Raw genomic sequence first — 27570 nt, forward strand, 5'->3', positions numbered from 1 at the left:
ATGCATGCTTTCATTACCAGTCGCATTGATTACTGTAATGCCCTGCTCTCTGGTCTTCCTAAGAAGAATATTTCAACTTTACAACTTTTGCAAAACTCGGCAGCTTGTGTGCTGACGAAGACCAGAGGGCGGGCCCACATTACACCGGTTTTAGAATCGCTGCATTGGCTCCCCGTGTGTTTCAGGATCGATTTTAAAGTTCTTTTATTGGTTTTTAAATGTCTTAATGGTCTTGGGCCTTCTTATCTCTCAGATCTGCTTTTACCATATGAACCCTCGCGGACCCTGAGGTCCTCTGGTACTGGCCTTTTGATTGTCCCTAAAGTCAGGACACATACTCACAGAGAGGCAGCTTTTCAGTGGTATGGTCTAGGGATGGGTATCGTTTAGGTTTTATCCGATACCGGTGCCAAACCGGTACTTTTGAAACGGTGCCGGTGCTTAAACGGTGCTCAAACCGGTGCTTAAAGAATGGAGAACACAAAATTGGTCCAAAAACCTCTCATGTTCAGCTGTTTTTTTTGTAAAAAGATAACAATGTTAGCCTTTTCTGCAGCTATGGGGCATATATGGTATCACTCTTGGCTGGAAGCAGTGCTTAAACAATGGAAAAAAAACACAAACTTTGTCCAAAAACCTCTCATGTTTAGCTGTTTTCCACTTTTTCTTTGGTCATTTTAGCCTTTTTGGCCAGGGTGAAGGGAGTATCTGCCATCAAACAAGAAGACAGCCGCATGTAGCTATGATGATGTTTGCTAGTTCACCTTACGTGCATTAAGTTAATAACATGGTTAGCCTACTCAACGTAAATTACACACGAACAACATTAAGCTACTGACCCAGAGAAGAACGGCTGCTGCTGCCATCATCATCCGTCATCATTTCTGCTACACTGGCAGGGCTAGGGGCCAGGACTCTACTCTTCGTGTTTTTGGGGGATGTTGCTAACTCCGGGTCCGATAACAGGCAACCCACCCGCAGTAGATGTGCACGGTGTGAGGTCTCACAGCAAGCTATCAAATACGGCGCATTTCTCGGCTTTAAAAAAAAAAAAACGCTATGTGTCGCCAGGTGTTTCATCGGATTTGAGGTGTTACCTCCTTTGACAGTATCACAGTATCAGCTTAAAGCACTTGTTGCAGGCTGCTGAGTTTGCATATTTTGCTGTGAAGTACAGCCAGACTTTTGACCGCTTTGCCTTGGGCATTTTTAATCTATATCTCTGCTCTAAAAGAATGTACGTACCTGGCCCCGCCTACTATCCTCGGAAACGTAAAATGATTGGCTAGAATCTAAAGTGTATCACAGCTCAGAAAAAAAAAGCACCGAAATAAAGCACCGAAATGTGCGCTGCTTTTCGGTCTGGTTACTACCGTTTATGTCAGAACCGGTGCCATCATGGCACCGGATACCGGTACCCATCCCTAGTATGGTCCTTGTCTGTGGAACAGCCTGCCGGAGGAGCTAACGTTTATTTATTTTATGCTTATTTATTCTATCCTGTTATTTTATTATTAATTTAGGCTTTACCTAATATTTATTGATTTTATTCTTATCCATTTTTTAATCTTCTTACTCTATTTATATTTACATTTATACTGTATCCCATTCTTATTTATTTTATCATTTTACCCTGTATATATCCTTATTGGGTCATATCTCCAGTGTTTCCTCAGAGGGGGCTCTCTGCACCGGGGCTGTGATCGACCGTGGCTGCTGGGTCTCTGGGGGTCCTCTCAGCCTGGCTGGGGGGCTTCTTTGCCTCCCTCCTGCTGTGTGCCCAGCCTGGAGGCTGCGGTCTGTGACCGGCTCTCGGTGCAGACGGCTCCCTGTTATAGTGTTTTGTGAGATTTTTTTTAATAGCTCCATAATGTTTTCTTTTGCAGCATTTTTCTACTGGCTGATGTTTTCTTAAGTTGCTGTGCATTTGACCTCTGAGAGCCACCATACATTTGCACCCATTTTGCCTTTTATTTCAACCAATGGTAAAGGGTACGTGACCCGGACCAAACATGCATGGATAAACACATTTCCACACACTTCCAATCACTTCCTGACTCTTTCCATTCCATCTGATATCACTTATACCTACTTACCCAGTAGGTTCATCTGGAACCAGATCAACAGATGCATTTCAATGGAGGCTCTCAGCAGCCCAGGGGCCTCTTGTCAGAGCCCACGGGACATCCCTCCTTCCCTGACCCTCCAGGAATCCCCCTCAACTATTCTAAGCACTGTCTCCTTTTGCTCTTTCCTCTGCGCCTCCTTAAACGTCCACAAAGGCCTTCAGGTTAGCAGTCACTCGATATGGCAGCAGGAGAGGAAGGAGGCGCCTGAAGGAGCAGGTCATTCTACTTGGGTGAGCAAATGGGAACATCTGCCACTTCATTTTGGTCTGTGTCTCTAATAAAAAAAACACAGGAGGCGTCGTCTGAGAAAATGAGCATGTTCCAGCTCAGGGCATCGGAATGCTGAGTTAATGTTGTGATAAGGAGTTCAATGAATTATATGGTATAACTATTCTGCCGTTCCACCCGCAGGCTAGGCCAATATTTTCCAAGGACAGTTAGCTGGAATGGGTAGAACGGGAGGGAGAGGAAGTTTGTCAGGATAGCTGTTTGAATGATTCATGACTTGATTCACAGGTTATGTAAGCTGCTAAACCAGGGAGATGATACTGTAAATTAAATAAGTTTTGAATTTGAATGAAAAGGACATGGAAAAGTTTTATGTAAATAATGCTCTAATAAAGTCTTTAGTTAATGCTTAATCTGACAAATTCCTTCAAAGATAATGACTAACAGAAACATTTGTATGTAAATACATTAGCATTTCAGTGTGAACAAAAACCACTTCCAGACTTTAATGAGCTTTTGTAAGGCCTGAGTTCTCTTTACTTAAAGTTACTTGAAGGAAGATTTGGTAAAATCGTTGAATAATTGTGATTTTGTTATCATGTCGGTTTATTTTCTCACACGTTAGAGTTCAAGCTTTACCTTTAAACTCGGGTACTGTGGTCAAGAAAAACATTTAATAAATAAATGGATCAACTTCAGTCATAAATCACATTCAAAAGCCCACTGTGGACAAAAACTGTAGGGGACCTTGTTGGAGATGGAGTATATTTTGTCTTGGGATACAAGAATTTCAAGTCTTTCAAGTCATAAAAGCCTGCTGCAATTGCATATTTTGTCATTTCCCTTGGATGACTCAGTGGTCTGATGCTGGGTTCATGCCATGTATTTGGAGAACTGTGTGGTTTGATTCCATGTCGGCTTGGGAACATTCCTGCATTATTTCAAGACTGATACCCCGGTTCCTGGCTGTGTATCACACCATATAAAGATAAATTACGCTCAAATAATTGTGTTTCACATTTGAGGTATAGTCATCTAAAAAAATAAAATAGTTTTCACACGGCTCTATGAAGTCTGTTAAAAACTAAGTATGTCCTTGGTGCTTTCACAGGAATTTAGAGCACCAGGTGTTGCTAATCAAATGCACTCGACTCACTGACTATAGAAGAGTGTGACCACCTCTAGAAAAGCAGAGAATTCAGGTGTGTGTTTACACAATGCAACAATCTTCACAGGAGTGGACGTCCCAGCAAATTCACCCCTAGGTCAGAGAAACTGCAAAAAAAAAAAAAAAAAAAAAAAAAAAAATCCAAAATATTTAAGCTCAACACAGTGGGAAAAAACGACTGAAAAAGCATGGCTTGTGTGGAAGGGCAGCATAGTTTCCAAACATGCATCCTTTGAAAGAACTTTTTCCTTTGGACAGACAAGTAGAGATATTTGGTTATAACGCACAGCGACTTGTTTGACAAAGAAACTCTAACACCCTGTATCAACTTTCAGGCAGGGTGGTGGAGGAGTAATGATTTAGATGTTGTTTGGACACCTTGCAGGCATTTAATCAACCATGAACTCCCGAGGCCTGACCAACAACTAAAACTTGTACCAAACTGGGTCATGCAACAGGACAACTATCAAAGCATAGGAACAAATCTACAACTGGATGAATGAAAAAAAAATAAATTATTTTACAAATCAAGGAGTTACAGTGACCCAGTCAAAATGCAGGTTTAAACCCAACTAAAAGGTGTGTCCAAAAGCTATCGAATCATCCGGTATACTTGGTTTTTTAGAGGACTGTAGATGCCAGCCTAGATGTAAGCCAGCTATAAAACTGTGCTGCTCCTTTAATATCAGAGTTGACATCAATGCAGTGACTTTGCAGCTATTTTTGTACTGAACTTTATTTTTTGCAAAGCAAGCAATTAGAGTCTTGTCATTATGGTCTCTATGATGTGAATTCAGTACAAGAGGAAGATGCTACTGGATGCACTGTGGCACTGTAATAATGTGTGTGTGTGTGTTTAAAATTAACCCATACTAAAGAGCAGTATCGGGATGCCTGGCTTTGACTTCTTTATTTTGAAGGAATCTCTTGTAAGTTCCTCCACCTTTAAGAAACTCAGCAGAGGGCCCCTTTAATCAGCAACATTCAATCTGAGTAGTTTTAGCGCATGACTAGCAAACATACACAAACCCAAAAAAGAAAACAAAATGGGAAAAGTAGACGATAAAAGCAATCACAGACTAAACTCTGAAAGAACCGGAGATTAATCTGAGCATCAGCTGTCCCTGAACGTTTCCCCGCAGCAGTGGCCTCTTTAGCTGTTTGAAATACAAATGACCACAGTGAAACCAGCCACACATGGGTGGTTTACATTACACATCAACACATATCGGTCACACATGCCCCCGGGCCTCCCAGCTTCTCACCTCAATACACGCATCAAGTGGACATTACCACCAACATTTACCCATTACTGCATACTCACATTTGTATATGTAATATATACAGCTCTTACAGATGTCTGCCTTGTATGTTGATGTGTAAAAATCCAGCTGCCATGTGTTTGGCATTTACAGTGACTGATGACAGCTATTAGTGCTGAGTGCTTTCGGGTTGTTGCGCATTGTTTGGGGTTGTATAGCTAAAAATTTGTAGTGATCATTGTCTTTCGTTAACATCCAAACTATCCACGCAAAGCCCAGGTACAAACGGCTTGACGTTTCTTCTTCGCTCGTTTTTTCTTTCCCACTGTCGCCAAGTGCTTGCTCATAACGAGTCGTCTAATAGTTGGGGTTTGCTGTGTTATTGTACGTTCTTTGCCTTACACAATAAAGCACCTTGAGGTGATTCAGTTCCATTTGATGCTTTATAAATACAATTGAATAAAATCAAAAGTAGCCATAAATGTGACAAGTTACATGGAACTATTTCTCAAGCCAGCTCCTGAATATAGAGAAAACCAAAGGGATCAGGTGCTGAGGCTGAGGTGGGTGGGGGAGGGCACTATTTGGAGGAGATGGAAGTTCTGGGCTGTGCAGCTTATAAGACAAACAGACGAGCCAATGTCCTGTTTTCACATACGCTGGCCTGAGCCACACTTGTTTCCCTGTATGTGTGTATGTGGAAACAATGCCCCTGCTGTTTACCCCCCACCACCTCAGTCACTGCTGCTGTAGTTGCTCTACACCTGTGCTTGGCAGAGCTCCCAGCATTTCCACCCCCTCCAGGAACAGACGTTACCTCAATCTAATCTACCCGCCACCCCCGCCTCCACAGACCTCAACCGCACATCCCAAATCCACTTTAGTTCTCAGTTTACACCCTGCACTAACTTTAAGCGCTGCAGTACAAAGAACAATACATATTCAAGAGCTGCACCATGGTCAGATAGTGTACATGTGGCCCCTTTGGGATGTTTTATCATTTCAAGATGGAAAAGAGGACAAAATCAAAGGTTTCTTTTAGCTACTTGCATCCCATCATGAGCCTCAAACCATAACCTCCCCCGTGCTCGCAGCTTGAGGATGAGGCGTGAGTAAGGGGTGCGTGAAGGCAGCTGTGGAGGAGAGCAGGCGGGCAAGTGGCACGTTTTTTAGGGGGTTCATAAGCTCACGAGAGCCATGATGTTCTTGTGGTTTTGGAGTGGGGGAGCTTTGTGAAACCGGAGTCCCCTGAAGGCATAAAGAGGAGGGTGAGGGGAGGGTGACTGGGACACAGCCTTGACCAGCAGAAGCCCACCTCTTTTCCCGCAGTGTCAGCGTCACAGGTGTGTGAACAACAATGCATGTGTGTGTTTGTAGGAGGCCCATGTCTAATCAATGACACACTGTATTGTAATAGTCTATTGTGGGGACACAACTGGTGCGCAAATGTAAACAGAATTAGGAATAAACTCTTGGGAATCAGGTACAGCCCTCGGGCTGGACTGGGATATGCAAGATGGAGTGGGAAGCAAGATGTAAAGTGCGGCAGCGACTTATCGTTTCTATAGCCGGTTCTCAACATTTTGTCACAGAAACAGTGCGCAACAAACAATGAAAGCAGGTCAGATAAAGCTCAACAGTGAATTCCACTCTGCAGCAGTTGCTAGGTAAAGGACTGTTCCTAAATCCCATATTCATACTGGACTCCCTCACTCCCACTCCCACATACCCTCCTGAGACTGAAAACAAAGATTAAACCTTTTTTTTTCCCTTCATAAGTTGACCACTGTCTATCTCCAGGGTTGGCAGGGTGCTGCATTTTTGGGATATTTCCCATAAATTATGATGGGTATCAGTAGGCCAGCTGTACTTTTGAATTCTGGTATTCTGAGTTGCTATTATGCTGATATGAATACATCTCTCTCCGCCTGTCACAATGATTCTGCTGCTGTATGTGGCAATGCACAGAACAAAGGTCGCCAAGTAAAGCGGCTCCCACTCCTCCTTGCACCCATTCAGTGTGGCAAATAATTCTAAATCAATATTTCCATGCAAATGGTGCCATGCAGGCTGCTTGATAGCCAGGTAGGTAAAACTATAACCAACCCAATGATGCCTTCAAGTGGCCCCGGTAAAATGAGCTTCTTTTCCATGAAAACTGGATGGCTGATGGTTCATAATTTACTACAAGGCAAACAGAGCATGAAGAATTTTTTGGTCTACAAATGAGGAGATTTGTGTGTGTGTGTGTGTGTGTGTGTGTGTGTGTGTGTGTGTGTGTGTGTGTGTGTGTGTGTGTGTGTGTGTGTGTGTGTGTTTTTAACAGAGCAAAAAAGTTTCAACACAGCATTTCTTAACACTACCTAAAGAATTGTTGATGCTCACAAATCAGGAGATGAATATACAAAGTAGTCAAAGCTTTCCAGAGTGTCAAGAACTGGAGAACAAAGTATAATTTAGAAATTTAAAGAGAGCCACACAGCAAAGAACAAGCCTGGCTGAGGTAGGAAGGGAAAGATTTCAAAGACTCTGGAAAGAAAACTAGTGAGATGTTTCTCAAGACCAGCAACTAAAGAACAGCTGCAGAGACACGAGTGAATGACTTTGCCAAGTCAGGCAAAGTCATACTTTCAAAGAAGATGATCACTAGAACCCTGCACAGGAATGGACTTTGAGGTTGTAGACCAAGAAGAACTGAAGTATGACTGAAGTATGCTGAGGTCTATTAGGATTATGTATACTGGAAGTGCCTCGTTTGTTAAGATGAGATGAAACTTGAGCTCTTGGGCCACAGAGATGCTGTTCATGCTTGGAGAAAGAAGGGAGAGGTGTACAACACCACCCTCACAGTGAAACACGGTGGTGGGAGTATTATGTTGTGGGGATGCGTCAGTGCATCTGGAACTGGGAATCTTGGTCATGACTGGTAAGGACTGGTCAGGAATCTTGGTGAAGACTCACTGAGATTTTGAATTTAAAAGAAAACCTCCAGCAGGCAGCAGCAATCCTGGGTCTGGGTCATCACTTTGTTTTCACTCACAAAACAGACATCGCTCCTTGTGGAAAAACTACCTCCAGAAGACCAAAGTAAACGTTGCTGACTGGCCTGCACAAAGCCCTGACTCGAATCCCTTTGGAAATCTGTGAGATGAACTGAAGATCAAGATCCGTGCCTGAAGACCATCAAATCTGGAGAAGCTTGAGAGATTCGTCAAAGAACAAGGAGCTGGAATTGCTCAGCAGACATGTGTTTTAAAAAAAGCTGACTATTAGCATCTATTTTGACCCTGGTAGGTTTGGGGAGTTTTGTGATTTATTTTTGTGTGTGTGTGCAAAGTAAAATAATGTAACTTTCAATAATGCAAACTTGGATGCTCTGTTTTTGTTTTTTTAACAGCATTAGGAAATATTAAAAAAAATTATTACTAATGTAATTTTCATTGGAGGGTAATAGTTCTGTCCTCTAACCCTCCTCTCTCCCAGAGGCTAACAGTGCTTTGCCCTTTTAGTGCAATTTGAGGTTGATTGCACACAGAAATATTTCATGTTTTCTCTGGAAACTTGCACCAGGCTGTACTAACTATGAGAAGCTCTTCGAGATGTTCGTGATGGTTCGTTTGTAATTATGAAATGTCCAACAGTCCCTAAGTGCCTCACCACCCCACTGCCATTCACTCCCACCTCTGGAAACGCTAAACACACCATGCACACACATTCCATCGGGCGGAGTCCGTGACGTGTCGTGCTGTTTGTGAATGAGCTGCAGCGAGCTGTGCTCACCTCTCAGAGTCCCAGCCAAGCCCAGCAGCGGAGAGAGGAAGGAAAAGTTTTTCCAAATGGATTTCTTTGGTGGAATCAAACGTTATTTGTTTTCATACGTACTTCTCAGTGGCATATTTATTACAATACAAACTAAAGAAGGTGAGTGACTTTTTTTTTTATAAAGCAAATCATTTAAAAACCTGGTTGCATTAAATCTGTCTGTGAGATTTTGCTTAAGGAAAGCACGCGTGCCATGCGGGACACCAACTTAAAAGCTGTTTTTTTTTTTAACAACCAGGAAATATTCTTCATGCTTTATGACAGTCCTGCACTGCTCTGTCTCTTTCTTTATTTCAATGTTTTATTTGGATAAAAAAAAAGAACTTCCCGGAGTTTGGTTTGATTATTAACCATCAGCAATGCTGAGACTTCGTGTGCGCTGCAGTAAACCACGTCGCACCAGCAGGTGAAATCTGCCACAATTTGAGTGATTTTTTTCCCCTCCCACTGCTTCTCTATATTAAAAGAGGAATAATAGATTTCAACACGCTGACTCGTGTTGAAATGATAATTATTTCAACACGCTGACTCGAGTATATCAAAGTTTGCTGGCATGTGGCAAATGAAACGTCTAATATTCATGCAGCAAGCTGCCGCTCTTATTTAACTAAAATCTGATCGCTTCTTTAGTCTAAGAGCAAAACTCCAACTTATTCATGGCTTCTTATTTACAGATATCTCTTCTGAGGAATCAAAAGTCTAATATTTTTACTTATTTAAAACCAAACAAAATGTTTTCTGGATAAATATATATTTTAAAATAGGTGCATTCTCACTTACTGAAATTGTTCTCGTGTTTCCACAGAAGTGCTTTTGGACATGAGGGCGTCAGGAGATGAACTGGGCTGGCTGACTTGGCCCTTAGATCAGGGAGAGAAGACCGGGGTGAGTAAAGCTCTGCTTCTTTCTCCTCCAGCTCCCACGTTTCCTGTTGGAATTTGCCTTAAGGACAAATCAGCATTGAGAAAATGCACGGAAAGGCTCCAGCTGAATGTAGACCCTCCAATTTGATGACATTTGACTGTTTGACTCCTGTGGTTAGATGTGGAGTGGCTGCTGTGTGTGTATGTTTAGTGTTTTTTTTTTTTTTTTTAATGAAAATCAGTTAACTTTATATGCGATAGAGTAGCAGGATCCTATCAGGAGCTGCATCCAAGCATGTCTGGACTATACCAAAAGCTTAGGCAGACAGAATAGCTGCTAGCGCTCAACTGGGAATACTTGTGGTTTCTTGTGGTTTGAAGGCTTCAGCTCCAGAATTGTATGTCAGAGAGCAATTAACTTTTAAAGTTTGCAGCATGTGGTGCCTCTCTACTTTTTTTTTTTTGGAGAGGATGGGTTTAGGATGGAGGGGAAAACGTAAACGTCTACATTTAGTGCAGTGCCCGGCACATTATTACACCAGTGTACTAGAAACATATAATGCCTTCCGATTGGGCTGCAGTTTCACAGTAATTGACCAGTCAGGCTCATACAAATTCACAGCAAATGGCTTCATTTCATGTACTGATGAGTCAAAGGCATGTGCAGGCGTGTTTGTGATGGCTCACCCAAATTTCTTGAAGAGGAAAAAAAAAAAGAAGAAAAGAAATAAAATCTTTACATAAGTTTCACTTTTTCATTAATCAGCCTCAGGTGTTTTAAGGGCCCCTCGTAAAAATTGTGAAAAATGTTCACCAGCTGTTTTATAGATGTGTGGGTTCTGCTGCTGCACATTTAGTTTATATGCACAGCCAAACAATCGGCCAGCTAAGCACATTTTTTTTAAATTTTTTAATTAATAGGACAGGGGCTACATGCAGAGACTAAACCACAGCCTCTGTCTCCGTGGGGCCAGTTGTTTCTCAGGAGCCAAGGTTTTGTTAAAACTTGCTGTCACTTTTTTTTTCACCAGAAATATTTGTGGCACCATTTAATATGCAAGAAGCAAAGCTATTTGGGGAACATGCCAACAAGTAGCCAGAGGGGGGAGAAAAAAAGAAGAAGAAAGAATTGGAAATAATTTGGTATCTTTGCAATGTCAGAAATGCTCATGCTCATCAGCCCCTGAGGTTTGCTGTATTGTTATGCTGCTCGTAAAGTGCAGTTTTCCATGTCCCAGAAATGTGTTATTGCTGTGAAGCTGTAAAAATATTCACAGGGAGTAATTAGCAATTTGTGGAGCATGGCTTCCCTGACACACACTCATACCGTTCATACAGTAGTACAATAGCTGAACCCTTATGAGGAGTGCAATGGAGCCTTTTTCCTTTGCTGTCTTGGTAGTTTTGGTTTGCACATGCTTATGGGCTGCCCAGGGCTCGGTGTTCGTACCTCTTAACCTTTTTCGCTTGTTTGTGTGTGTGTGTGTGTGTGTGCTCTTATTCTTTAGTGGGAGGTTGTCCAGAGGACTCTAAATGGCTCTCAGTTCTACACGTACTCCATCTGCAACGTGGAGGAGCGTGAGCAGGACAACTGGCTGCGCACCACCTTCATCCAGCGGCATCCATTGGCCTCGCGGGTTTTTGTGGAACTTAAGTTTATCGTACGCGACTGCAACTCTTTCGACGGAGCCTCGTTAGTATGCAAGGAAACCTTCAACCTCTATACGTCCGAATCGGATGCAGATGTGGGCACCACCTTCCGCAAGAGCCAGTTTAAGAAGGTGGCCACCATAGCTCCGGATGAGATCACCGGCAAAAATGAAATGCACATCAACACAGAGACGCGAGTGGTGGACGGGCTGTCTCGAAAAGGTTTCTACTTGGCCTTTCAAGACATCGGAGCCTGCATCGCTCTTCTCTCCGTCAGGGTCTTCTACAAAACCTGCCCGGGCACCATACAGAATCTCGCCACGTTCCCTGAGACGGTGGCCGGAGGTGAGAACCAGCCACTTACGAAAGTGAGCGGGGTATGCGTGGATAACGCAGCCAGTGAGGAGTCACCTCGCATCTACTGCACCGAGGAAGGGAAGTGGGCGGTGCAGGTCGGACAGTGCCAGTGCAAACCGGGCTACGAAGAGGTCAAAGACGCATGTCAAGGTGAGCACATGGGATTGAGTCTCTGGAATTCTCAAAGTCTTTCTGTCTACAGGCGCTTCGTCTGGGTGTAAACCAGGATTTGCTTCCCAGGAGAGTGCGCTTTTTAAAGCACCCATCCAGCATTAGTCACTATTTACCTTTATTTTAATTGCCACAGGGTGTAAAACAGGCCTGGATGGCAGAGTGTGGATCTTCATGATGGGTATTATTATTGTAATTCAGTGGAATTCTGCCTTTGGCTAACATGGTTCTTTTTTTGCAATGGAAGGAATGTTGAGGCCTACTTGTACATGCCCTGGCATTATCCCTGACCTTGAACTGATACCTGTAAAATTAGGAAAAGTGTTTTTGGGTTTCACTATGACTAAGATGTGCAGTTCTGAGGAAAGAGTCATGTGAAGCACTTTAAAGCCTTTGTGATATGGAGGCTTAAGTTGGGAGAAGAGGTTTCGAGTCAGGCTGTACTTGACGTATTCATTTTTCATCGCTGGTGAATCTCATTTGGTAACAAAAAATATTTGAAAACATATCTTTTAAATAAAGAAACCTTTTGGTTGGAGTCACGCTCAGCTTTCAAATCACATATTTTAAAGTCTTGCTCAAGCACATGGCCTTTCATGGTTCAGGGCTTACAGCATGTTGCATCAGGTTGATTTCCTGCCACCTCATTATCACCTGTTCTCGTTATCTTTTGAGTGTGATATGTCGTCCAGTGATACATCTGTCCCTTTGCCTTTGTAGTTGTGGTGCAGTTGTGCCTAAAGTCCTGCAAAAGAAGGGTTTTATTATTGCGGTGAGGGCTGTCAGAGTGACTGAAAGTGATCAAAGAAGCTGGGAGGCTACTGTACTGTGATGGATTAGCATCTTTAAAGATGGTTTGGGGAGGGGGGGAAGTGGGAGGCGGCAGGAGGAAGCTTTTTGAGCCTCACTCACTTTGTTCATATCAAGCGTCACAGAGCGCTGAAGCCCTCCTCTTATGTGTGAACGGGCAAGTTGGCTGCATGTCCCCCTGTCTGCATCCATGTCTTGATCCTCCTCCCTCTGTTGTCACAGATTTACTGAGCTTCCACTGTGGGGTGTGTGTGTGTCTGACTTTAGCAGTGTATATGAACATATTGCACAGCCCGGCATGCAAGGACCTGTTCAGATCCGTTTCCATAACTGAACATAACTGAGCCTCATTCTCTGCTGCTCGTGACACTTGCTCGTACCCACCCACATGCCTGACCTGAATCACTCGTATACGGGTATGAATACCTCTAATCGTCATCTGAAAGACATTTTTGGGGGCAGCGGTTGTAAATCCACCTGTGGCTCTGTAACAGATCTACTTTCCCATTTAGTTTCCCCACCAGTGGCAAAGAGCTGTTTTAAAAGCGATTACGTTTTCTGTCAGTAGATCATTTTTAGCTGCAGGAAAGTGGCAGGTAAGATGATTAGGGAGGAGAAGCAGGAAGGAATGAGCGAGAGAGAGGGGTCATGCAAAAGCCAGAAGCTGTGTTTAGAGGAGGGGGCGTGATTTTTTTTTTATTTTTATTATTTTTTTTAAATGGAGAGAGGAGAGGAATGTAAAGGTAGGAGAACAATGGAGTGCTGTGTTTCCCACCGCATGGCCGGTGGAGCACACCTCCACCTCCTCTCCCTCGTGGTTGATACATTCCTGATCAGTTTGCTGAGGAGGAGCCTTCCAGCATTACTCCAGACCTGTGGAATTCCCAGGAGGGGGAAGAGCAGCTCCGGGTCGAGCCCTCACATAAAGATGACTAAACAAAGAACCCCCCCAAGGGGGAAAAAAACTACCAGGATGAAGTTAAATGAGAGGCCTAAGATGCATGAGGGCAGTTGCAGATGAAGGTGGAAATGAATCACAGAGCTGCAGTGTGGGCCAAGATGAATGGTTCAGAGAGCTTAAAGTGGAATATCCTACCGACGCACAGTTAATCATTCTCCCCGCTTCTTTCCTGTGTGGAGCGCTGTTACGGGAGAAACCACAAAACTTCAATTGTGGCGCTTTTTCGTACTTGGGTTGAAAGTTTCCATGTTCGGCGATGTGTTCACTCACTTTTATGACTCCTCGCTCCTCCCGTGGGACCTATTAAAGTAGAAACCTGTGACTTCATCTGGTTTTTGTCTCCCGTCTCTTCATCACAGCTCCTCACTGTGGTACTTTTTTGGCTTGGGGATCACTCTCTGTCAAACTGTACCGCAGGGATCTTTTTCCCCCTTTTCTCCCCCCCCCCCCCCCCCCCCCTTTTTTTTTAAACCTCTGAGGTTTTTTGTTGTTGTTTTTTTTTCTATTTGGTGTGTGGCGCTGTTCTCTTGGTGGCCGTCGATGCTCATCGTAACGACAGAACCGAGCAAACAGACCCTGAAGATAAAACGCATCGCTTCCTGCACTGCACTGAGTGTTTAGAGCAGTTATTGTAAACGTTTTTATGAACTGGTTGTAAATCATATGAGTCAGCAAGGCTGACAAGATGGGTGGGGGGGGTGGTTTTTAAAATTGGGACACTTTTAGATACTTTACAAGTGTATATTTTGTAAAAATAAAAATAAAATCTTTTTACATTTTTTTTAAAATTAAGCTTTTTATTTAATGCTTAAAACTTTTCAAAAAATTGTATTTAAAAAACCCCACTTAATCTAAACTGTAAATAGAGCACCGAGGAAGCTTTCTTTGATTGTTTCCCTTCACCATCTGCTATGGATCAGGATGCTGTGGAAATAAACTTTGCTTTTTTTTTTTTTTATTCTGTGGGGGGAAAAAAATCACAACTTTCTTTCAATTACCTGGTCAGTCTTTTAAACCTCAACACTTTCCCCTTGTGACTCACTTTTGACACTGACAGTTTTCCTCTGCAGCCGATCACGCCCTTCCTTACCCACAGTCCTCCCTGGCACAATGCAACGGCATACCCGTTGCACCTCCTCAAAGGATCACAGCTGGTCCTCTGGTTTTTGTGTCTAAGTGCCCTGGTCCACACCTCCTCGGTCGCTCTAAAGCCTCAACAAATAAGGCCTAATCCCATATTATGGTTTACAGAAGACTCTAAAGAAAAAGACACGCAGTGTGGAATATTTGGACTGCTGAGGGCACTTTCGGTGGAACAACTGTTCCCCCGAGTTCCAGTAAAGTTCCGACTCCTCTCTCCAAAAAGGTTCCAGTAAACCATTTTCTTCCCCCCCCCCCCACCTCCTGCTGTCTGTGTCCGTGTTTCCGAGCTCGTCCTCAGCTGATGTAACAAACAGTTGGTGACTGTTGTAATTGTGACTGCATGCTGTGGTGAGTGATTTGTATGGGTAGTAATTGACTTGGGTGTGTTTAGTCTTTTTAAGCAGAGTAACTACTGGTTCTGCTTGCTTTTTTGCCTTTGTGCAATCTCTCTTTTTGCCGTCCTCTGCCCCCTCTCTCCCAACATCCTCCCTGTCCCTGAAGAGTCTTTCTATTTTAGCCTCAATTTTCCGCCCTCTCATCTCGTATTTATTTAATAGTTTCGTATCTCAGCGGATTATTTGCATCGTCATTTTATTGCAATTTACTCCCGAAACGCGCTCTGTTGCAGAAGCTGCCCCAAGTACAATAAACTTACAGACAAACAAAAAGTCTTTCCTCCACGTCTTGTGTTCATGTCTCCTGTGAAATCACTGAGTGGCTGTTATTACTGGCCGGGGTTCAGGTCATGAATATGACACCAATAGAGTTTAAACATCCCGTTTCACACGGCTATGATGGGACTATTTAGACTGTGTACAATTCTCATCTCAGCCCTTGATAAATACATTTCTCCGCAAGTGGCTCGTAAAGATAAATAGAAGCTAAATTAGAACAAGTCTGCCAATGGGAGAGTTTTTAGTGGACGGGGAGAGGAAAAAACAACTGGCTTCATGTAATGGTTAAGCCATAAACATTTGATGGAAGTAAATTATTTAAAAACAAAATACTTGATCTGGCATTTGCAATCTAAAATGTCAGAGATAGACACTTCAGTAGATGTAAATCTTTTAATCTGGTTGCGCTGAGAGCTAGCTGGTTCCTCATGGTGACTGCAGACTTATTAAAACAAAGGTGTTGTGCAATTTCACTCAATCTGATGGTGACTGTGCAAAGACGTGAACACGGCACCACTCCTCAAGATGACAGGGATTTCATTTAGCTGGCTTAAAGTGGATTTTACACAATGGAATCATCTCACTCCTGCAGGATAATCCCCACACTGAAATTTTCTGCTCTACCAAACTCCTTTTAACCTTTGATCCCTGTGGCTGATCTCCAAAATAGGGGAAAAAAAGGGGGAAAATTGCTTAAGTCACAAACTTGTTGGACAATGCTGTTCATTTAGATGCACAGTCTAGATATAACCTTGGCTATAAACCCACTGTGATTACACTGATTTACTTTGGATTTCTCAGATCTTACGCCAAGCTAACGTCTGCCTAGCGGGCTGAACTTGAGTGAGCTGGTTAGGTAATGGGGGTGGGGGTGGACTTTCAAGTGGTGTCATGCACAGTCTTGTTGGGCCACGCTTTTAGTGAGCAGAACACTGGCAGTTAATTCAAACAAGATGACAGAAAATGTAGCACAAGTTTTTAATGTGGACTGCAGCTAATCATACTACTGTGGTTTAAAAAGTGTGACTGGTGTTGCGGTCGAGCTGTGGGGCACTTCATGATTTTATTTTAAAAAAAAATATATATATATGTATGTATATACTTTAAAAAAAAAAAAAAAAAAATCTGAGGTGAATACCTAACCCTACAGTGGCCCGGAGAGGTCAAACCAATTGCAACTCAAGAAAACACCAGCAAATAGAAAAACACAATGGAAGTTAAATAAAACTCAGTGTTTTTGCGGAGACATTAACGTGACAGAACAGTTGCGTCTAACCTTGTGAGGGCGAAAAAGTTGCAGGTAATGCATGTTTTAATTCATATAATGCCGCAGATGCATGTTTGCTATTAGCCATTTCCTGTTAGCTTACTTCCACAGCTGTTCCATCACATTATTTTCTCCCCCTAAAATTTGGGAGTTTTTCTGCACAGCCTTTTTTCTATTTCCGTTGAGTTTTATTCAACTTCCGTTGTATTTTGTGAACTTTTTGCAGCTTTTTTCTTTGTTGGTCTTTTTTTTAATTTGCAGCGTGTTTGAACTCTCAAGGCCAGCATACAGTACTAACCACTTAAAACACTTGCTGAAAATTCAGTGAGTTCTAATTATTTTAATTGTAGGCAGACCTCCTGCCTCCGAAACATTTAGGAGATGTGCACTGTAACAATATGGCAGCCACATTAAGGTTTAGCTAAGCGAAAAATGCAGTTGTAGTCACTTGAGCTGCAGAATTAAAGACCAAAGTCTCACACATTGTCCAAGTTAAATGAAGGAGTTAGTAGGCAGTGGACCAAACAACTGTGAGGCACATGAGGGGGAAGCCCACTTTTTGAAACCTAAAAAATGTATAGCTTTGCATCTACAGTGTAATTAGCACAAATGGTTTCCATGCGTATTTTATTATTTATCATTAAATAATTATATGAACATTGAGGCACTGAGAACAGTGCTAGTTTTTGGATGTTCAGCAATCCTCATGTCATGGAAAACCAAAACAATGAGTGAAAAACGGGGGGGGAAAAGGTTCTTTTGAACTAACGGGAAGTGTTTACTTTTCGTGTTCGTCATGACAAACAAGTGTTTTTGATTTACACGTAGTGCTGTGAATGTATTTTTAAAAAATTGATTAGTGCAGCTTTAATCGGAGTCCTCAACATTCTGACCAACACAACCAGTTTGTTTTTGCAGTCGCCTTATTTAGTTTCCAAATGTCCATTGGCCCAAACAACTGACCCTTAACAATTTTTAGCTTTTTAGTGTGCGTGTTGGTTGTGGTGGGGAAGTTGGGACATATTTCCTCTTGGTGACATTCCTGAGCCTGCAGGCTGTGTGTGTGTGTGTGTGTGTGTGTGTGTGTGTGAGCCGATGTGAAGCACATTGTATTGTACTGCTGGTGTGTGAGGTCAGCACTTTCCTTCCCCCATGTCAGTCAGTCACCCCCACCTCCCCCAAGCACAACACACCAGCCACCCGCCCTTCACTGCTAACAGGACGAGCCCACAGCGGAAACCGGAGGTCACCTAATCCCTTGGTGACTCCCCAACCCGTTGGCTCAGGGCTTTCCATTGTCGGTCGATGCCGAGCGGCCTTGCTCAGCCGCTTTCCATTTCGTTGTCCTCCCTGATAACCTTTATTGTTTATTGGTGCATTTCGGTCTCATTTTGGCCACTTCCCCTAGCCAGGAAGCAGACAGTGATCAGCATCCAGCATGTTACCTGTTGGCTTGTTGTGGTGTAGTAAAACGGGTGTCGCGTTTGCCACCTGGTCATCTGGCTCTACCAAGCAGCTTTGCGGAAAACCACTGGAAGCTGTCTCTGTTGGCTCACCTCAACCAGTACTGGTTTCTTCGATGCATCTGCAAAACCTTAGAAACGCTGAGCACATTTCGTGTCTGCTTGACTCGACCTTTCTCTCCCAGTTTTCCTCCTCCTGTCAGTGAATCTGGGTGGACAAAGGGAGTGAGAGGCGAAAGCAGATCGGGGAATTTATTGTGTTTGTTAGCAACCCCAGATGAAAGCCTGAGAGCAATTGTAAAACAGATGTAATGCCCTTACAGCTGCTCCATTGGTCAGCTAATCCCTTTGACTAATGCTTCTCTACCCACCCACCCCCAACATGCACACATGCACACTCTGCTCTCAGCCCTTACACCTTTACTGCCTTCTGCTGCTCTCTCCTCCTTTACCTCAGTGACCCCCCCACCCCAGCTCATATTACCAGTTCACCTCCTTCAACACAGACCCCCATTGTTCCACTACCTCCGAGTACCCCAAAATGCTAATGGCATGTTGTCACCCTACATACAAACAAAATGACATGACATATTGCAATTACAGGTTTGTCCCAAGGTGGAGAAAACCAGGGGGATGGGGAGTGTAATAAGAAGACAAGGGTACAGGCAAATGCCTTCAGTTATACTCGGGGAGCCATTCTGATTAAGATCTAGACATTGCATTTATTTCTTGGTTGGTATTATTTTTGCAAGATGTTTTTTCTTTTCTGTTCACTGGCTGTAGTTCTGAATTTATCCTTTCTCTCTCCCTCCTCCTCCTCACTGCGAGCATGTGTTTGTTTTACTTGGCCACTGACTCCCTGTAAGCCATGCACAGTTTAACTCACAATTGCCCTGAGGCAGACATGACCTTACTGCCTTTAAAAAGCCCTGCACTGGCTTCAATTGTTGGGGGACCAGGGGGGTTTCCCCTTACCATGTGCTGCCCGAGTCCTGAGGGCCGATTCCTGTTGTTGAGCCACCATGTTACCCATTCATCCATCTTTCCGACCGTGCATTCATCATTTCGGCGCCTCCATCCATCTTAACTTCAGCTGACAAGCCTTATGGGGTGGCCATCGGAGGCTCCCACTCCAGAGCCACTCAGGCTCCCAGCAATGTAGCGGGCCCCTGCACTCACTCTCAATAAACAAACACAGAGCCACTCGAGGCACACGGGGCCTCTCAAATGACAAACAGTTCCTTTCTTTGTAGCTACAGGGAGGGGAAAAAATGGCCAGTCTAACTTTGTGAAATGTTTCAACTCTGAAGAAGCTGGCTGAGAGACATTTGTATACACGATCATTCATCTAAGGAGCCCCCCCCCCCCCCCCCCCCCCCCCCCTTCTCTTTGTGGGTTTAGTGCCTCTGTTCGTGTTGGGTCAACACATTCTGGCTTCCTTTTGGGTTATTATTCTGTCTCAGGTCTCTGGTAGCCACAGCGGCAGTTCTTCTCCTGGTCACGCTCCCCTTATGCTTCCATGCTTTGATTGGCTGCTTTAGGAAGGAAGTCTGCGTCAGTCTCACACTTCCTGTTTCCTGTTGTGTCCAGCAACAATCCAAAGCCCCTCTCTCCACCTTCTCCGTGGAACAAGGAAGTTGTCTTTCACCGGACTTTTCTCCTTTGTCGAGGAATCCTCTCATCAAATACCTCAGCAGAGAATCATCTACTTTCATTTACCGTCACAGTGACTCAAATGTTCATGATACACAAACTCCTTGACCTTTTTTTGTTACAGCAGAGACCTGGGCTGAAAATGAATCTGCTCTCAAGGCGCTCTGGTACAGGCCTCCTGTTGGGTGGTGTGCGCTGGAATGCATCTTGATTATAGAGGGGACTCGCAGAGTAAGGCCATCATCTCCGCAGGCCTGACCACGATGCATTGCAGCCGGCACTGTAGCGCCAAAAAGAGGCTAGTCCTCCTCTTTTCAGTTGCCATGTGGCATTCCGGCTATTCCCATCTGCAGCGCTTGGTTGTTTGTATGTTTTCTTTTTTTTTTTTTTTCTTCTTTCAGCACTTGAATGGCATGGCATTCTCTTTGCCTGTTGGTCAGCGGTGAATAGCAATGTTAATGGGTTAGCTGGGAGGCTTTTTAGAGGCGACCGGGAGGAGAGAAAGGAGAGGAGGAAGGAATTTGGGGATTACGAGGAGGAGAGGTAGGGGTATGAATTGGGGTTTGAGGCAGCAGCTGTTCCCCCTTCTCAATGAGCGAGTTCACCCTGCCCCGTCTTCTTTCTTTCTCCCCTCTTTTCTTCAGTCCTCAGCAGGATACAGTATTTCTTCTGTCCCCTTCACACCACCTCTCTCCTGCCTCTCCTGTCCTCTTGCCTCGTCTGCGTTAATGAGTAGCAGTAGCTGTTGGTGAAACAGCTGGCTGAGACAGAAACGAGGCGCTGTCTTGAGGGAGGATTGAGTAACGCGTAAGCCTGTTGGCCAAACTTTAAAAAAAAAAACAAAACAAAATACCTCAAGCTGAGCTTTTTCTGTCTTCTAATCCTTATATAACACACACACCCGTTCACAGCAGCGCAGCTCCCAACCCGCAAAGATCGAGAAAAAAACAAGCCAAGCTGGAGTGAAATGTACGGTTTATTGAGGAAATCCCCTTGATATATCTTAAACAGAGCCACAGCCATGTGCTGTCTGTGTGTGTGTGTGGGCACTTGTAGGTTGCAGATAAACTTTGACTCATTTCGACCTCAGTGAAAGAATTCTGCGTGAATCTGATTTTTATCGTCATCCTCGGCTCTCCTTTATAAGTCGCCCCACTGTTGGAACACGTACATTTTGCCTTTGATTTGAATGTTTTGTTGCTTTTCCTCTGTCAGCGGCGTTAACCACAGTCTTTGAATATCATGAAAGGTTCTTACATTGTCTGATCTCTATTTCTAGCACCTCTTTTGAATTTTTTTTTTTTATCACTTGAACCTTTACAAGTGAGAAAATGTAAAGGTCTGTCATTACTCATTAGCTATTTACTCCAGAAATACAACTTGGAACAAAGGCAGAGATGTCTTATTTTGTGTTTCTGTATGTATATTGTGTGTGTGTGTGTGTGTGTGTGTGTGTGTGTGTGTGTGTGTGTGTGTAGTTGAACTGACTTAGCAGAGGGATGTGAACAGGTGACAGGCAGTGGACATAATCCCTGTTCTGATGTCAGCTTGTCCCATGTGTCCAAGGCTGTGCTTTGCATACATGTATGTGTATTTTGTGCATGTGTTCGGTGCACACATGAACGCGTGTGTGGATGAATGTGCAACGGCGTGAGGACACGAGCGGCAGCAGGCGTTGGAATGCTCTCGCGGAGTTAATGGGGAGCCATCTCGTTTTCACTCCCCTTTATGGCACGCTCTCTCTGAGATTTCACACCACATTAAGTTCGTATTTCACCGCGGCTACGCACAGCTGGACCCCTACCTGCGTCTCTTTATTCAGAGTTGGACGTGTGAAATCGGGTGTCATCTTATCTGAGCGATACAGTTTCAAAGATCTGCATGTGGTTCTGTAAAAGGAAAAAAAAAAAATAGAGATGATGGATTGTCAGGCGCACGCGGATGCAGTTTTGGGCTGATTCTTGGTGTTTTTAATGAAAGCTGTTGCTTCCATTCCTCTCTCCCGTTGCAGCACTGAAAACCTAAGTATCGTCAAATGTGGCATAACTGGTTGTGCTTTGAGAGACGGTGAGAAGCCAGCAGTGGAGTGAGGGAGGAGGCGTTAGTGGTTGAAGAAGTAAAGGGCAGGAGTGCAGGCTGGGTTGGGCTCATCTGAGTATTTTAATAAGTAGAGCCAGCACCATGCAAACTCTTGCACATGTTTTCCCTACAAAATATCTTTCACTTGGAGGTGGCTGAGGCTGAGGAGGTAGAACAGGTCATCTGCTAATTGGAAGGTTTGATCAATCCCTGTCTGCAACCAGCAAATTACTGAGCCCTGTATAAATGTGACTTTTAGTCTTGACATGTCAACTTAGCCTGATTGTGTTGCACATGAGGTCAAAAGTTCACAGCATTGCTGCTCTATTGACGGGTGTAGAAAGGTCTGGAGAGACTAGCTTTGCATTGTCATTTGGGATGCTGCCTGAAGTCATTTGTTGTTCTGCTGCTTATGCAAATGTCGTCTTTGTCTCTGCAGAATGTCGGCCTGGCTCTTTCAAAGCGGAGGCATCGAGTGACGCGTGCGAGCCATGTCCTGCCAACACCGATACGCTGGAACATGGTGCTGTGCTTTGTCCCTGCAAGGATGGCTTCTTCCGGGCCCCAACCGACCCCACTACTGGACCCTGCTCAGGTGAGACCCGTGGAAGAAAAAAAAAGAAACATTTGAAATGAGGATGTGTTTGCTACTCAGCCAGTGCAACCAGTGCCATTTCCACACGTGACCTTTCCAGTGTGTAATCAAAACAGACATTTTAAAAGTGACTGTGAATCCTTCAGGATGTGCAGGGGTGTGTTTATGGTTTTGAACTGGCAGCATGACTTTCAGCCGACACCGGACATGTTTAAAAGTTATTTTTATCAAACTTCTTTTCTAAAAAAAAAAAAGTATATTTCAAGTCATAGCTGGAAAAAAAAAATCCCACACATCTGGCATCGTGTGCTTCTCTTCTTCGTTGCTCTTAATGCTGCGTGCATTTCAAACCTGTGCTCACCAGGCCCCCCCTCTGCACCACGAGATCTTTCGGCTGTCCGTCAGCCCTCCGTGGGAAGACTCATCCTCTCCTGGACCCCCCCTGAAGACACCGGAGGTCGTAATGACATCACCTACAGCGTGGAATGCCAGCGCTGTGATGGGGTTGTGTGTCAGCCCTGTGGGGAGAGAGTTCGCTATGAGCCGGGGAGCACAAAGCTGACTGAGGCCAGGGTGTCAGTGAGCGAGCTGGAAGCTCACCTCAACTACACCTTCATCGTGCAGGCGCACAGCGGCGTGTCGCAGTTGGCTAGTGAGGCTCAGCGGCCAGCATCCAGGAGCAATGTCACTATATTTCTGCACTACACAGGTGAGCGCAGCTGATATGAAGCAGCAGTGTGGGGCTATCTGTGAGGTAGCGACAACTCCACAGGTTGAAAGATGAACTGTCGGATTTTATCTCTAAAGTCTAACTGTTATTTTATCTATTGTTTCTTATATCCTCTCAGCTTTTCACATCACAAAAAAAACCCCTAATATTCTCTACCCTCTCCTTAGATCCCCCCCAAATTACCACAATGCGACTGGTGGGACGGACCTCCAACAGCCTGGCTCTTTCCTGGGATGTATCCCCTCGACCACGTGCCCAGCTTCACGTCCGGTATAAACTAACTTACCACAAGAAGGTGAGCATATTTTGTTTTTCTCACCAGGAATGCCCTGAAATCAAACTTTGTCTTATGTATCATTTTGGTTTTGTGTCAGTGTATGTGTGTTTCGCATGTTGTTTAAATAACAGATCCACTGGATCTATTTTGAGTATTCATAATTATCATCACGAGGCATAAATTTTCAAAATCAGACATCGCCGTTTTGGCCATAAGCTTAAGCCACTAATTTAAATGCTATAAATGGCTGCAGGATCACGTCTTCTGCAGTAACACTGGCTGCTTAGATCACATTTCTTCCTCTGCCTCCCAGGATGATAACCTTGATAAGACTACCTACACCGTGCTCACGCTCGACAAGAACTCGGCGCAAATCAAAGATCTGGCCCCGGGTACGGCCTACCTGTTCATTGTGCAGGCCCTCGGCAGCGATGACAACTCCGAAGGCTCCAGAATGGAGGAGCATTTCGAGACCTTGACTGAAGGTATGGAGCAGAATCCCTCTACAAGTTTCACTAGTTTCATGCAGATGTGTGCGTCTAACCTTGTTTTCTCTTCCAGGAAGCCCGTCTCAGAACTACACTGTCTTATTAGTGGCGGCAGTTGGGGTGGCGATGATGCTGATCGCAGTGTTCGCGTTCCTTTTCTTCCACAGACGGTCAGTAAACGTCCCGCTCTGCTTCCCTTCCCTCCACTCTCTGTCTGCTAATCGGTCAGAATAAGTCCTCCTCCACCAGCTTCCTCCCTCATTCTTCTGCTTTTCCTTTTTGAGGGGCCTCCAAATGGCCCCCGCATTCATCTCTCCTCACCTCTCACTTTTTCCCTTCCTTTAGCCAGCTTTCTCTTTCTATTTATCTGGATTTGTGTCCCAGCATTCACTGGCGAGGAATTTGCGTTGAATGTGCCTTGTCATTGCTCAATGGTGATATTCTAGTGAGTGTTGGGGGGGTAGTGGGGGGGCCCTTGAAAGGAAATTTGCCCAGAGTGGTACATTGTTGGTGATAAGAGGGGCTTGGTTCTTTCTGCACCAGGCCACGGGTACTTTGTCAAAGGTGACCTGGGTCTCTGCTGTAGCAGATTGTACTGTAGCCCGCCTGTCTACCTCCCTCCCTCCCCTCCTGCTCGTCTGTCTTTCAGTCTTTAAATCAGCTTTGCAAACACAGCCTATCGACAGCCGCTATCAAAGGGCCACTTCTTTCTGAATGGATGCATTGCAGCAGTGAAAGCCTTAGAGCAAAAGAAAAATTGCTACAAAGGTTGCCATGTGCTCTTGATGTTAAAGGAGGGAAATAATAAAGAGATAAAGTAGGGCATTAATTTGCAGATGGATTTTTTAAAAATTTATTTATTCTTTTTTTTTTTTTTTGTTTGTTTTTTTTTGTTTTTAGAAAAAGGAACTCTCACACCAGGCAAGGACCAGAGGACACATACTTCTCCACCCCAGGTAAAAATAAATAAAATTCTCCCACCTTTCTGTCTCATTTCAATGAATTGACTTGATTTATTTGTCGACCTACAATAACAGTGTTTGTTGTTGTTGTTGTCTCTTCCTTTGGTTGACAGAACAATTGAAGCCTCTGAAAACCTACGTGGATCCACACACATACGAGGACCCCAACGTGGCCGTCCTCAAGTTTGCCACCGAAATCCACCCCAGCCACATAACCAAACAGAAAGTCATCGGAGCTGGTGAGTGACAGCCCTGCTGAGACAGTCTGTTGTGGGTCTTAGCTCTGAGACGTTGAAAGATTTTTCCAATCCCCCAAATTTGCTGTTTACATTGTGCATTTTCCACAGCTTAGCAGGGTGACTGACGGTGGTTACTTCAGTGAGATTAACATCCGTCAGGCTCGCACAACAAGTTGAGACATTTTATTGTATGGCAACGTCTTGGCTGTGGCACCTTTTTTGTCGTGGCTCAAGTTGACAGCACACTTACACAAAAAAGGAACTGTTGCAAGAACGGTGTTTTGGAACGATATCAGAGCACCTTCCTGAGCGCTGTCGGCTTTTTTTTTCTTTCCATTTTCTGCCCCACATGATGATACGTTTACTCAACTGCGACAAACTTTTACCCTGTAAGCAAACGGTCTTTTCCAACACCCGCTTCCCACGACCGCGTGCCCCCCACCCGTTCTCCTCTCGTGACAGCTGATTCCCATGCCCACCCCCCACCACCACCCTGAACTACAGGCTAATAAAACAACAACAGAGAATCAGGCTCTGAGAACACACCTCTATGAGAGAGCCCCGGGCAAAACAGCCGCGCAGACTTCCTCATTTTCAATCTGTAGCACAGCCAAACCCCTGTGGGTAAACTCTTGAGATGTATCAGATGCATGTTCCAATATTGGGCATCTAGTTTTCAACTCAAGTGTCTGAGTGATGGTGTTTTTTCTTTTTTTTGTTGCAGGGGAGTTTGGCGAGGTGTACCGCGGTATTCTGAAAGCGCCGGGGAGGAAAGAGGTGGCAGTGGCTATCAAGACACTGAAGCCTGGCTACACCGAGAAACAGAGGCAGGACTTTCTGAGCGAGGCCTCCATCATGGGCCAGTTCTCCCACCAGAACATCATTCGCCTAGAGGGAGTGGTTACCAAATGTAAGGGTTTCTGTGAGTTTGGCCGCTTCTTTTCTAAGTTTTATATGTTTCAGTTGTTTTGGTGCAATGGAAAGATGTGTAATTTATTATTCTTGGTGGCTTCTTTGTGCAGTTAAACACGCCATGATCGTAACTGAATACATGGAGAATGGAGCTCTGGATAGGTACCTTAGGGTAAGTCCACAACATACAGTTTTTACTAATGCAACTATCTCTGTGAGTATAGCCACAAAGAAGCTGTTAAAAACACAAGAACGAGCTCTGAAGTTCAGAGTTTGATCCTTTTTCTGTTTTGTTTTTTAAGTTATTATAATAACTGTTTTGTTTCTTACACCAGGACCATGATGGTGAGATTTCTTCCTTCCAGCTGGTGGGCATGCTGCGTGGCATCGCTGCAGGCATGAAGTACCTCTCTGACATGAGCTACGTCCACCGAGACCTGGCTGCCCGCAACATCCTCGTTAACAACAACATGGAGTGCAAAGTGTCTGACTTCGGCCTGTCCCGGGTGCTGGAGGACGATCCTGAGGGGACGTACACCACAAGTGTGAGTAGATGTGGGCCTTCCTGAGAGCTTTTCTCCAGCCAGAATCATCTTACCACGTTTTAAAGATCTGTTTCTTACCGTTTTTTAACATTTTTTTTTCTCGCATAGGGAGGTAAAATTCCGATTCGCTGGACAGCTCCAGAGGCAATAGCATACAGGAAGTTCACCTCGGCTAGTGACGTGTGGAGTTTTGGCATAGTCATGTGGGAAGTTATGGCTTTTGGAGAAAGACCTTACTGGGACATGAGCAACCACGAGGTATGTGCCAGACAAGCAAACTTCATAGAATAAAAAAAAAAAAAAAAAAGACCACAAAGTTTGAAGAACCCTGTCATTTTAAAGAGAAAAAACAAACAAAAAAAGGGCTAATGAGATCAACTGTTTCCAGGTGATGAAGGCCATCAATGAAGCTTTCAGGCTCCCAGCACCTATGGACTGTCCCTCAGCTGTTTATCAGTTGATGCTGCAGTGCTGGCTCCAGGATCGCGCCAAGAGGCCACGTTTCGGAGACATAGTGAGTCTGCTGGACAAGCTGCTGCGCAGCCCAGAGTCCCTGAAGACCATTGCAGACTTTGACCCACGGTAAGATTTATTTAAACACTAGGCAAAAGGCTTATAGTGCATATTTTTCTAGTGCTGACTCTACAGTGGCTGCCACTATCAGCAACCAGTTCTTGGAAAGAGCCCTTTAACCAAAACATTTGGCAATACAATAATAATATAAATTACTTTTTTTTCCTCCTTCTGTCTCATTTATGTAAACGTCCTTTGAGCTCTTTCAGCTTCCCTTCTGCTAGATGTTAAGACGGAGCCATGCGATGTGCATTGAAGACTATGCACATCATTATTAACAAGTCTGTCAGGGAAATGACTCAGTTTATTTAATAAATCAAGGCTTTTTTTTTTTTTTTTTTTAAACAGTTTGACTGACGTCTGACTGGACTTTTGTCACAGGAGTTTTAAAACGTGACTAATCTGACTCGACGCTCAGCTCAGAGTTGGCCGTCTGACTTCAGACTCAACCTTTCCTGGCTTCAAAGGAGAGCTTTAGGCAGCAGCTCAACCATTAAGTTTAATTTTACAAAATTGCAGGATGTTTAGGGTCAACTGGGGCAGTGGCAG

The 27570-nt window shown here is 44.3% G+C and overlaps 1 protein-coding gene across 3 annotated transcripts in view; it reads left to right on the plus strand.

The window, feature by feature from the left end:
• epha2b (eph receptor A2 b) overlaps positions 1-27570 on the plus strand; it is a 33319-nt gene that overhangs the window by 1756 nt on the left and 3993 nt on the right. Inside the window, exons 2-16 of one of the 3 annotated variants that reach the window (XM_040047708.1) lie at positions 8577-8708; positions 9415-9494; positions 10981-11629; positions 22140-22295; positions 22660-23004; positions 23193-23320; positions 23616-23787; positions 23864-23960; positions 24691-24746; positions 24866-24991; positions 25716-25913; positions 26014-26075; positions 26239-26448; positions 26557-26706; positions 26837-27030. In XM_040047708.1, coding sequence (XP_039903642.1) covers positions 8624-8708; positions 9415-9494; positions 10981-11629; positions 22140-22295; positions 22660-23004; positions 23193-23320; positions 23616-23787; positions 23864-23960; positions 24691-24746; positions 24866-24991; positions 25716-25913; positions 26014-26075; positions 26239-26448; positions 26557-26706; positions 26837-27030 — 2708 coding nt within the window. In that variant the 5' untranslated portion in view covers positions 8577-8623. Of the gene's footprint in view, positions 1-8525; positions 8709-9414; positions 9495-10980; positions 11630-22139; positions 22296-22659; positions 23005-23192; positions 23321-23615; positions 23788-23863; positions 23961-24690; positions 24747-24865; positions 24992-25715; positions 25914-26013; positions 26076-26238; positions 26449-26556; positions 26707-26836; positions 27031-27570 lie in introns of those variants that run through there. The other 2 variants (XM_040047706.1, XM_040047707.1) reach the window with 2 other exon arrangements.

Source organism: Simochromis diagramma, unplaced genomic scaffold (assembly GCF_900408965.1).
Source record: "Simochromis diagramma unplaced genomic scaffold, fSimDia1.1 OVJJ01000387.1, whole genome shotgun sequence".
Classification (NCBI taxonomy): domain Eukaryota; kingdom Metazoa; phylum Chordata; class Actinopteri; order Cichliformes; family Cichlidae; genus Simochromis; species Simochromis diagramma.